Source organism: Heterocephalus glaber, unplaced genomic scaffold (genome assembly GCF_053883595.1).
Source record: "Heterocephalus glaber isolate CG9 unplaced genomic scaffold, H.glaber_assembly_v1.0 deba00001442, whole genome shotgun sequence".
NCBI lineage: Eukaryota > Metazoa > Chordata > Mammalia > Rodentia > Bathyergidae > Heterocephalus > Heterocephalus glaber.
In genome coordinates, this window is record NW_028258296.1 from 54,197,864 (window position 1) to 54,211,034 (window position 13,171).

The following is a 13,171-nucleotide window of genomic DNA, read 5'->3' on the forward strand; positions in this document are numbered from 1 at the left end:
AAACCCAACCGTAGAACAAAATTCTACAAGCAGTGAGAGGAAAGAAACAAATCATATACAAACGAAAGCCCTTCAGAATCACAGCAGACTTCTCAGTGCAAACCCTCAAGGCAAGAAGACCTCGGAGTGATATATTTCAAGCCCTAAAGGAAAACAGCGTCCAACCAAGATTGATGTACCCTGCAAAACTATCTTTCAAAATTGATGGAGAAATAAGATACTTTCATGATAAAGAGCACCTCAGGAACTTCATGAATACCAAACCAACACTCCAAAATATTTTAGACAATATCCTAGGAAAAGACAACAAGGATCACAACCCCAGGAAGCCCAGCAGAATGAATCCATTGGGCGTGACAATTTAAACACAAACGGGGAGAACCCAACAAAAAGAAAAAGTCATGACAAGGCTTTTAAAACTTTTAACTTCATCTCCCTAATGAGTGTATAATTCAATCTTGTCATTGTACTGATAAGAATTTTTCTGATTCTAGTGTTGCACACCTTTCCTTGTGCTGTACTGGCTATTTATCATCTTCTTGTGTGTACTTTTTAACTGGGTTTTGTCTATTAAGGAGCTGTAAGAGTTCTTTCTATATTCTGGTCATAGGTTATATGCATTGTAAATATGGTCTGTTCAAGGACTACTTTTCATTTTAATGATGTCATTTAAAGTTCTAAATTTTGATGGAATCTCACTTATCAATTTTTTTCTTTTATATATAATGTTTTTTGTATCCTAGGAAGTTCTTGCCTACACTAAATTCATAAACATTTTCCCTTATAATTTCTTCTTAAAGTTTTATAGTTTATTCTTTCATATTTAGGTTCATAGACCCTTTCAAGTTATTTTTATGTATGGAAATATAGGGTTGAGGTTAATTTTTTATATACAGATACCAAGTGTTCTAGTGCCATTTGCTGAAAACACTATCTTTTCCTCAGCTCTTGAATTGACTTTATATTCTATAAAATGTTAATGTTAAATAATCTTTCAAAACTCAGTGGACCATATATGTGTGGTTCTATTTCTACATTCTCTGTTTTATTCCAATGATCTATATGTCTTTCCTTACACCAACACTGCCTTGATTACTGTAGCTTTAGAGGAAGTCTTAAAACTAGGTACTAAACATCTTCCAACTTTTTTTTTCTTTTTCTTTTTACTTTTTTAGGTCTTTGTACTCCTACATAACTTTTAAATTTCAATATCCAATTCTTCCTTTATAGCAAGTATACATAGACCTGAATTTTTATATATACCTTGTGTTTTCTAATCCTGCTACACTCAAATACAAGTTCTAGGGGCTCCTAGAGATTTCTTAGTTTTTTCTCTGTAGATGATCATTTCATCTACATATAAAGGCTTGGCTTCTCCCTTGCCAATCCTATCCTAATTGTGTCATTTTATTGCCAGGCTATTTTGGTTCGGGCCTATGTTTCAAAGTTTAATGGACAGATGAAGAGTACGCATATCTGCCCTTGTTCCCCACCTTAGGGAGTAAGCATTGTATCTTCTCCATTCATATAAGGTGTTTTTGCTGAAAGTATGGAGTACATATCTTTGATCTGTTGAGAAGGTTCTGTTCTACCTCTAGTCTCCTGATAGCTTTTACCATGAACAGCTGTAGAATTTAGTCCAGTACTTTTTCTCCAACTAGTGACAGGATCATATACCTTTTTCCTTTCCTCTGTTAAAATGATGACTTTTGGGGGTGGATCCTCCAATGCTGAACCAACACTGCCATCCCTATAATAAAACCACTTTCTACGTACTGCCAGAACTGACTTCTAAGAGTTTGTTTTGTTAAACAAATTTCTATCTATGTTCATACTTTTTTCTTCTATTATCTTTATCCAGTTTTAGGATTAGCACAATGTTGATTTCCTAAAATGAGGGGAGAATTGTTCCTTTTTTTTCTGCTTTAAATGTTTGATATAATTTATCAGTTAAAATGTATATGAGCCTGTTGTTGTCATATAGGTAGGTTTTCAAGCTAGGAATATACTTTCTTTAATAGGTGCTATTCAAATTTTATATTTCCTCCAGGGTTAGTTTATTAATTTGTCTTCCAAGGTACTTCTTAGAAGTTGTCAAATTTATTTCAAAACAGATTTTTGTAATATGCTTTCTATATCCCTTTACATTCTGTAAAATCTGTGGTAATGTCTTCTAGATCTTGATATTGTAATTTTAAAAATGTATAATTGATATTGTGTAATAGGAAGAAAAGATCAAAAGGAGCAGGGGAAGTGGAGGGGGTAGGGGAAAGGAAAGAAGGGAAAAGAAAAAATATGAGAAAACGAAAAAAATAGAAACAAAGTCTTTGCAAATAGGAAAGGGTGGAGGGGGTGAAGGGAGGGCAGGAGAAGGGGAAAAAAGTAAGAACCAAGATACTCATATAATGATACAAGATTCCAATGATGTATGTAACTGTATTTTATACCTAAAATGTACCAATAAACTTAATGGGAAAAAACCAAAACAAAAACTTTGTTTTCTCTAAATTTTAATGATTCATGTTTCAAACACAGTAAAAACTTTGGATTGCAAATAACTTGTTCTGTAAATGTTCTGCAAGATGAGCAAACTTTCTCATAAATGTTAACTTGATAAACGAGTGATGTCTTGCAATATGAAGAGTACATGATGTGGGACATCACATGATCACTACTAAGCCAATGGTTTTTCATCTCTTTAAGTGGGATTGCGGATGATCATCTCCCAACAAGAGGTTACAGAGGAGATCTTGTCTGCAGAAGAGGAGTAAAAGGCAGAAGAATCTCACTTCAAATGAGATTAGAGAGAGGTAAAATATGGGGAATGGCAAAATTTCATGGAAAAGCACCACCAGCATATGACTGTAGCAGTACAAATGATGAATGTTTAATGACAATGTGACATCACTTTTCCACTAAATCCTCAAAAGGAGGCAGACACAAGTGTCACTGGATAGGTTCGTTTAAGTTTCATGAAAAGAGAGTCTATTGAGCCAATAGCAGTGATCACACTAGTGATAGTGAAAGGTGTCCTACACAATAACCCTCCTCTCTCATCTCCCTCACAGCAGCCATGAAAGTTTTCAAAGGTAAGTGCAGATTAATGTGTTTTTCTTTATACTTTGTATTTTCATTATTTTGTATAGTATTACAGTATTATAATCATTTATATATGAACATTTTGGGGCTATAGAATGAATCACCTGAATTTCCATTATTTTTTATGGAAATTTGCTTTGATATACAAGTGTTTTAGATTACAAGCATGTTTCCAGAACAAATTATGCTTGCAAACCAAGGTTTTACTGCATAGTGGTACAATCTGATGGGTATTTTGTATAGTTCTAAATATATTCTGATTTACATTTATGCTAACAGGATTATTTGTAAATTAAAGAATTTAATATGTATGGTGGTATTGGTCATGTTTTCATTTTTTATTCTAATTTGATAGTACTATGATCAGACATAACTGTGGTTCTCTTTGAAACTGTCAAGATTTATGTGTTTCAAGATTTTGTGAATGATCCAGATGTTCTTGAAATAAATTCATGAACTCACTATTCCCATCAGTTCTGTTTATACTAATGTTTTGGAACAGGACTTTATTCTATCTTAGTTTCGGTAGAGGCTCTTGTTGATGTGTATCAAAGATCACCAGGCGTATCACTGAGTCATTCTCTTCATTGAACCTTGGGGATAGTGGGAATCTCAGCATTTGAACTTGTGTTAGATGATACTGGCATAGGATGAAAGAATTGGGTATCTTAATGAATTTTATCTGAGCTATGGGTATGCTCACCATTTAGGAATTTTATGTAGAAAATAAGAGTTAAGATGGGAAGAAATGAGCTGAGCTAAAGCTGTAATTGATAAAGCAGCAGCAACTGGTAAAACTGATAAAAACAGGTGGATGATGTAAATATTTGGGGTTTACAATGCTTTGAAGGTTACTGGGATGTGCATGCATCCATGTTTGCTATTATAAGTGTGATCTTTTCAATTACATTCTCCAGTTGTTGTTTATAACAACTTCAGTTAGTTTTATGCTACTTTACTGAATTTCTAGTGGTTGACGGTTAGGATTGCAGTAATTTTTCTTGGGTTATCCAGTTATATAGTTGTACTAACCTCCCTTCCAATTCTTGTAGTAAAACCTTGCAATAACCACAGTAAGAGTCTGATATTACATGATTCAGGGCCAATGCCCATCTTCTGCCAGGCCCATGCCCTTAAACCTTTTGCACCAGTCAAGGGAAAGAGATTGCAGCAGTGAGAAGATGGGGAGAGACCAAAAACCATGAGACAATTCCATTGCAGAGGCAAGGGTTGGGTATCTACACCCCAGTATTTGTCTGGCCTAAATTCTTTGAAAATAGCCACAGGAAGCAGGTTGTGATTTATAATGAGTCTTGAAAATCCCAACCAGATTACAAAACCCAGAATCCTCTCAAACTCACTTATGTGGGGGCAAACAAGTGCCAATATGTAACCCCAAGTAACAGCTGGAGCCCAGACAGACATGGATTATTCAGTGGGAGCCCAGAACTCCTGCCCAGCAGGCCAACTGCATTGGATCACCTTGCTCAATTAACTTTGCAGTTATGCAGTCCTACATTTCATATAATCAAATTTGAAGTTTATTTTCTTCATGGATCAACTATTTCAAATAATAATGCTTCCAAGAAGATAATGCCTACTAACTAAATTTTTGGAAACAAGTAGGAAAAGGAGGGTATAAGAAAACAAGTAGAATGGATTAAAGGGAAATACAGAAGTGTTAGATTGCAAGCATTACATCATCATTAAATATCTGAAATAAAGATGACGACATACTAACATTTTAAAAATTCCAATATTAGGTGTTTGTGTGCTTCTGTAGGTTGATGTAGATACATTTTATTGAAGCCTGACTTACATTAATTAAAACATGTAAGTCACAAGTTAAAGTTTACATGTAGTTTTATATACATATAAACCCATGTAATTATTACTGAAGACAGGAGATTTTTCAGATTCCAGATTCTTCTTGCTCTTGTCTCCATCAAGACCCATCTCCCAAAAAAGGTACCCACTATTTAGATTTTCTTATCAGTGTTTATTTTCCCTAAACTTATAGGATGGAATTGTATAAAAGGCAATCTTTGGTGGCATCTGGCTAATTCTGGTCTATGTTTTATCTATGACAATTCTTTCTGTTGTTGTATATTGCTCTTTTTCATTTACATAGATTCATTTGAATGCAACATATTCGTCCAACCTATGGCTAATTTTGCCCTCTTTGGTGCAATCAAAAGCCACAACGGTGGAAAAATCCACTACTAGTTCAGGAAGTTAAATCAGGAATCAATACCTAATTCCTTTTGTGTTTTCTGCCTTGAGACATCAATGACTGCCAGTGGAAGTGTCTCAGAAATACAGTAAGAGGAAGAGTCTGAAACAATGTCGTGTGTGCACTTTCAGATCCAGTCTTCCTTCCCCACCAAGCTTCCGGCCCCAGGACTGCCGTATTTCTAGCCTTGTACTTGGTCTCAGGCCCCAGGGTGGAGATGGTGTGGGGAATGGGATCCGAGTACTTGTTCCCCAACTTCCTCCAAAAGGCCTGGGGGACCCCAGCGTACTCTAACAGAAGTTACAGCTTTCCTTGAGGCAACTTGCACTATGGGACTGTCCTTCTAGATCCCAGTCACTTCTCCCCACCTTGGCCCGTGAACCTAGGAGTGCTAATAGGCTCCTTGATGCTAGCAGGGTTTTCTTTACCTGCCTTGTGGTTCCGCTACCCCTCACACGTCTTTGTAGTTAACCTTTCATATATAAGCCCTCCTTGAATTATCCCTAAGTGACTGTGCCTACACTTTGCATGAGGGCAGCCGTATTCTGTCAGATACATTCACATCCCCCCACACACCTGCACCCCACATACACCTGATGGCTGAAAACTGAGTGGCACAGGACTAACAGGCTCATACCTGCACCATGGGCCACACCCTGGACAGCAGGCAGCTATTACGGAAAGCTGTTTTGTTCATCATGTTCAGAAAGAGGAGCCCTCCCAACCCCAACCCTTGGGCTATAACGTTGTTTAGCTGCATGACCAAGGGAGGTGGCACGACGGTGACCTGGTATCCAAGCTTGTATGTCAGATGCATCCAGGCTCCTTGCAGTATCCAAGGTGAAGCTGGCTGTAAGGCTGGAACTGCAGGGAAAGGATGTGGCCAGCGGACCGGTGGCCTTCAGCCCAGATCCACTGAAGCAGTTTTCTGTCAAGCAAGTTTTCTTTCCCAAAGCAACTCTAGCTCCGATAGACCAGCCTGCGGGGGTGGTCATTCCTTAGCTCTCAAATTCGTCTTCTTACACAATTATAAAACCCACATAAAGACCCAAGTATAATTCATATAAAGCTAACACTCAGAATAAGCAGTATGTGCTACCAACTGTATTGACATACTTGTGCAGACAATGGAGCTCCTTCCGCTGCTTAACTGCCACATATCCCAAGATTTCAAATCAAGTCATTTAAATATGTATTTTACCACGTATAATTATTCATGTGTTATTCAGAAGTTTCTGCAAAACAGCAGAATATGGAAATAAACTAGATGCTAAGGTTGGTATGAGATTGCTGTATCATACATATCACCAATGACAAATATTCATGTCCAAAGGTCTCACTGATTGACTTTATAGGTAATGTATAAATGTGCACTTGGTATTGTTTACATGTGAAATAATATTTTACAATCCTATATATCACATTCTCAAAATATATATCTCAAAATGTGAGGATCCTCTGCCTGCCTCGCAAGCGCAAGGTCCCAAGTTCAATCCCCAGTACCAAAAAAAATGTGAGGAAAAATATTACAAACCAGTGGTTCAGGTGACCACATCATTGTTGCCTATGTCGCAATTCTCAGTTCCTGCTTCTCCACTGGAAGGCACCCTGTCCTGAGCAGCTAGCTGGTCACTGGCCATGGTTAGTTCACAGGAGGGAAGAGCAGCTCAATATTATGGTATTTCTGACTTGATGGGAATCTTTTTCCTCAAAAGCATTTATTTATTATCTGACTAGAGGAGGAAAAGAGAAGCCTAGTGATAGCTCCAGAATGAAAATTATTTTTTTTTCATCAAATTACATCAACATGAAGTAAACACTGTAAGGTGAGGGATACAGAACTGGAAAACAAAAAATGCAATACCACTGAGCTTGACATGTAACCTTTTTATTTTGTAATAAAAATGCTTTCATATAAATTTCATCTTAACTACTTTTAGAATGAAATTTTGAAAAGTAAAAACAAAGTGTGCACTTTCCTTAGGCAGGAATATGCAGTCATTTTATTGATTACTAGGTTTCTCATACAAACAGATATAGTATCACTTTTTTAAGGAAAATATATACAAGGAAGTTGCCATAGTACCAAAAAGTTATTGGTGGGGCCTCAGGACACAGAAATGTGTCCTCCTAATTAGTCATCATACATTCAATGTATTGGTTAAGGCCCAAATCCCCAAACCACATGCCAACGGAACATTACACCTTTGGTTCTTTTCTATGCAAAAATTACAAACTGGCAAATTTAACAATAAAGTGATAAAATGGACTTGAGTGTCACAGCTGCTTACATTAAAATCTTCAACCCTCAGTCTGTCTTTCCCTCAAACCTCTCCCTCCCCCACCTTCATGTAAATCAGAAAATGATGCTTAAAACAAATAAACAAACAAACCAACCTATCCTTACAGGTAGGCAGAACAGGATTCCAAGAAAGGAAGAATTTATTAAAATAAAAACAAACCACAAATGGAGAGATCTACGCATGGCATGAAAGATGTAACCCACAAAAACTTAGTATCCAGTTGAGAACCCAAATAGAAAGTGATTCTCCATCTTACCTTCCCTTTTATTAGATAAAACACAGCTCAAAGGTGCTTAAGGTCTGACAGGCTGGTAAAATGCTTCAGAGGCAGTGTTGTCTTCCTTATCACTGGAGCCAGGTGTCGGTAATGGCAGCTTTTTCACACTCTACTCCCCCAAACTCAAATGAATCAAATAAAAGTATCCCAAGAAGGAAAATCATGCTGGGTAGTCCCACATTGTGGCGGGGGGTGAGGTACAAAACATCCAAGGCTGGATCAAATGTTGATCCTTTCAGGCAGTGGTGCTGGCACGGAAGGGAAGCAAGAGGCAGACGTGGTGTGGTCCAGAGTAGTTCATGGGCTTCTCCCCATCTGGGACTAGTGAAGAGGAGCTCAAGGGTAAAGAGTCACCATTTAGAATGATAACATGTTTACCGTAACAGGGGCTGCCATGGAAAGAACAAAACAGGACGAGCAAACAACCAGCATACATTAGGGCAGAACTAGCTTTTGTTGGTTCTATGAACTTGAATGGGACTGAAAACTATTTGTAGGGCCGGGGATTTAGCTCAGTGGTTTCGCTGTCTGCTGTGCAAGCGCAAGGACCCAAGTTTGATCCCCGGTACCAAAAAAAAACAACAAAAAAACCCCCAAAAAGAACTATTTGTAGACTACCGTGCCAAAACATGGCTCCCATGGGGGGCCAAAGACAGAAAAGTGGGAACCACTGGTGTACACCCCACACACTGGAGGAATGAAGATTATCATTAAACCAAAACAAGACAGGCAATACATCTACTAATAATACATACAAAATGCCCTGACAATACTAATCTCCAGATATCGTGGGCATCACAGTACCTACCGATGGAAGTGACAACGTGGCCATACAACCAATTATTAACTGACCCAATGAGAAGAGGAAAAACACTATTTTCCTGTTCGTACAGGTGACTAAAATGCTTTGATTCTTGACAGAGTCGAGGAAGCTGTCAAGATCACAACAGAGAACAGATTTAGGTAAGGTGCAATCATAATCTGAACATAAAGACGACAGTGATGAGCAAGTCTTTAATCTATGATTATCCAGGTGACTCTGGGGAAGGAAAAAGTCCCTGGTAAGTTTTTATGTTAGTTTCCTGAAGAGGAATGTTGTGACTGTTTCAGAGCAAGAGGAAGAGCAGCAAAAACTAGCAAAGGCTGCCTCAGTGTGCCCTAGAGAAGTCCAATTTTCCATGTCCTGCATATAGAAAATCCACGTCTTCGGTGAGAACCTCCTGGGTACACCAGTAACTCCGATCACAGTACACAGGGAAACTGTAAATAGACTTCTGCTCTGAAAGAAAATCAGGAAGTAGACACCACAATCAAAAGGAAGAAGGCTGTCACTGGGTTTCTTGAGCCGAAGAAGGTTCAATCCTAAATGGCAAGGATATGGTGTTTGAGACATTTTCTTCTGTGGAGATGTATAGAAAGGCTCAACAGCTATGAATAACTTCACCTGGATGAGTGAGGAAAGCAGGCCTAGCGTTTTGAGATCCAGGACGAATGTGTTTCACAGTGGCAGTCATGGAATGCTCGGCACAAAGGAGGGGGAACTATGGGTAATAACTGCTTCTTTCATGAGTTAGCTTATCTCTCGGTCATTCCAACATCTAACCCATTTCTAGTCTAAAAAGATCATAATATCTAGGCTACAAAGGATACAACTTTATATAGATCAGTCCCACACAAAAAGAAAGAAAGAAAGAAAGAAAACAAAAAAATTGGCATGTATCTTTCCTTCTGGTAAGCTGTATATGAAGTCCTGAATGCAGGAAACAGAATTAAGGTGCAGCCTCTTGAAGGGATCTCCTGCTCCCAATATTGATTCAAAGAAAAACATTTTGCTCTCTTTCTCCTAGGAATGATAATACGTAGAATGCAACATGTCCATTTTTTACAGAAATATATTTGAGGGTTTATGCTAACAACCATGACCGAAGTAAACTGTAGGGGGTTCCTAGGAATGTGAAGAAAATAGGCAGGGGAAGGAAGGCTGAAGCTGCTATTGTATGCTGGTGGGGCTCCAACCACAGAGGGGTGCAGAAAGGAAAGCACCAACTGCAGTCAAAAGAATTTCAAGACTGAGATAGGTCAATTTGGGCAGAATTCCAGGGCACAATTCCCAATCGGACTCTAGTGTAGAATCTTCTCATGGATATACAGAAGCCCCCAGGGCTTAAAATGCAGTCCAAGCTGCAAGGATGTCTGGGCTTACAAAAGGTATCCATCTTAGTCTCCAGACAGAAGAGAGTAAACATGGCCCCAAGGCTTGTATCTATCTTGCATGTCTATGAACTTGGCTTGCTGGGCAAGAGATTGGGAGGAGCCATGTCCTCCCCCTAAAACCTTGCAAATAGTAAAGCTGATTAATTGCTTCTCGTGTATTATCTGAAACCTAGGAGCATCTTCTTTCTCTTGCCTTCAAAAGCTGGTTACAGAGATTTCTTCATTTCTCTTCCGGATGACCTTCATTTGTTCCTCAGCAGCACTGACAACAGGCAGTTCTGTCTCTACACTGGTGGCAGACTCATGCGTAAACCTGCATGTTGCTATGTGGTGGCTCAGACATGTGTGTCCCAGGTCCTCGCTGACCTCCTCCAGCACTCCCAGGAGTAGGGCTGGTGGTTACATCTGACCAATCAGAAGCAGAGTGGGGCGATGAGCTTGACCACTGGTCAGGAGAGTCTGGGGATGGTGTCAGGTAGGGATGCTCGCCTTGCAGGTGACCACTGTGACTGGGTGTTCGCTCAGCAGCACTTGAGGAAGCATAGCTATGCTGTGAAGGGGGTGTGGGGTACTTGCCCACAGAGGCTGGGAAAGGATGATAAGCTGGGAGAATGGTCTGTGCTACCTGCCCGTCCTGCTGGGTCATCATGGCAGTGGGGAAAGCCACACTGGGCAAACGGGCCATCTCAGGAATCTGATACATAGTGGGCAGGGGCCCTGCAATGGCTGGAGGGCAGGCAGACTGAGGCTGGGAAGCCCCAGCTGGCTGGGCAATGCTGCCTTTGGGGATGAGCTGGAAAGTCACAATGGGGGGCAAGGGCTCCCGAGGGGTGGTGATGTGCTTCCCTTCGGGTGGCCTGCTCTGGGGAGCCATGCCAGGGTGGGTGCCCTCGGTAGGAGTCAGGACCATGCCAAACATTTCACTGTACTGGGTCTCGTTCATCTCCACGCGGTTCACCCAATCTGCTGGGACAGTGAGTGGATGGAGCCTACTCAAGCTTCCTGCACTGCTGCTGCCTGGGGGGACAATGTGGTGGTGGGACAGGAGCTGACTTACAGAAGGAAGCACGGTACTGGCCCCGGGAGCCAAAGGCTGCATTTCATGAAGGTTAGAGAAAGATAGGGCATGCTGTGCATGGACTGGGGCTGGGGGTGCAGCAGCGGCCAACAGAGAGTTGGGTGAGGCCTGTAGGATTCCGGGGGATGTGGTGTCAGACACGTATGTGTGAGGAGACTCGAGAGAATCGACAGGGGATAACGTCACTGAGCTCTCAGACAGCTGGACCTTCTCACTCAGAGACTTCTTCCGCCTACCTCCCTTGGCATCCTTAGCCTCCTTGGCAAGGTTAGGGAGGCTAGTGGGCATGGTGCTTTTGGCATTGGGCCGTCTGGGCTTCTTGCCCATTGGGGTGTGCTTCAGACTGAGGAATGACCTGTTGGGCCCGCAGATGACCGGTGAGAGTGCAGAAGTCAGCACAGCGCCTGGGGGGCTCGGTGTCACGTTGTACTCATCCAGGAGGCGTACAATGTCATGGTGCATGCGGTCCCGAGCCACATCCCGGGGAAGGCGATCCATGTGGTCTGTGATGTCCCGATTGGCAAAATGATCTAACAGGATTTTGGCTGCTTCATAGCTCCCCTCCCGGGCAGCAAGAAACAGAGGAGTCTCTTCCTACAGAAAAGACCCACATATATCATATTTAATCACACTTTTAAGGTTACAGCAGTGCCTCAATCTTTTCTTTATCAGCTCCCTTAGACACATTTTCCTACATGCTTCCCTCATGAAATTTTAATACCACAGAAATACTGTATATCTCCTTAGGTACTGAATATATATCTGTGGGTTGTATAAAAAGTTATATACCTTTCCCGGAGACCAATTTTGCCTTCTTAGGAATTTGTGAAGTAAACCATGACTCTGGGCCAGAAACTCTTTAAAAGAGTACTGAGCTTATCGGCCTAAAGTTCTAAGCGGAAAAGGAGTTAGAAATAAGAAAGGAAGGAGAAGCAGCATGTACAGAACTGGGAAAAATAAGAGAAAGAATAAAAGAGAGAAGAGGTAAAATGTGTAAGAATGAACTAAATAAAATAATGAAAAAGTAGAAATAAATGAGACAAGATAAATTAGGGAAGGGAAGCATGCCAGAAACTCAGAGAGAGAAAACCAAATAAGAAACCATCATGACATCCAAGGACAGAAAAACAAAACAAGAGCCAAAAACAAACAAACAAAAAAAGTGACAGAACAAGAGAAAAGGAAGTGAGCACAACAGAAGAGAGCATCAGAGAAAAGGAAACGCCAGAGGGAAGAGAAGGCAGGTGAAGCCACGTGGAGTTGTCTGCAGGACAGCCTGGTAGGTGCGTCCTGACACACCGAGCAATAAGCTCAGTATCTGGCCTGCAGCATCTTGTCCAGACCCAGTTCCTGCCCAACCTGCTTCTAAATCTGTCTGTACTTATCAAAAGAGAAGCTACACAGACAAAAGGGAAGGGCCTTGTAAGCGAGGCACTGCTAAGAGCATCCTCAGGTAAGTTCACAGCCTGTACCTTGTTGTCCTGCATGTCTCGGTTGGCTCCATTTTTTAACAGCAGAAGAGTAGCCTCCACATTATTCACAGCAGCTGCCCAGTGAAGAGCAGATTTTCCTGCAAGGGAAAGGCGTTTTTGTAAGCAGACAGTAAAAGAACACATTCTTACCTCAATCTACAGATTCCCCACTGGCTCAGTTCTCTGAGCTCAACATTTGAGGGAAGAGTGAATGAAAGCATGAATGAAAGAATGAGTGACTCTCCAATGCATCTGGATCTGAAATAGTTCTTTAAGGATGCAACAATTCTCCTATGTAGGTGCAGATAAGAATTCAGATCCTGGAACACAAACGGTCGGCATGAGAACCGCACCAGGGTGCAGGGAGTGGCAGCTGGAGGCTGGTTCCTCCAGTTACTTATGGTTCCTTCTCCCGCTCCATGCTGGGCTCTGCTGGAGCCCTTGTGAGGCCGCTTCTTTCTTCGGCGGCCATTGGTGAACTTGAGGGAACTGGCG

The 13,171-nt window shown here is 41.0% G+C and overlaps 1 protein-coding gene across 5 annotated transcripts in view; it reads right to left on the minus strand.

Annotated features, from left to right (window-relative positions):
• Positions 1-7,204: 7,204 nt before the first annotated feature.
• The window catches only part of Notch2 (notch receptor 2), a 154,060-nt gene continuing 148,093 nt past the window's right edge, over positions 7,205-13,171 (minus strand). For all 5 annotated transcript variants that reach the window (XM_004853853.4, XM_087213334.1, XM_087213333.1 and 2 more), the window contains 2 exons: positions 12,677-12,774; positions 7,205-11,798 (listed from right to left, as the gene is read on the minus strand). In XM_004853853.4, coding sequence (XP_004853910.2) covers positions 10,428-11,798; positions 12,677-12,774 — 1,469 coding nt within the window. In that variant the 3' untranslated portion in view covers positions 7,205-10,427. The remainder of the gene's footprint in view (positions 11,799-12,676; positions 12,775-13,171) is intronic.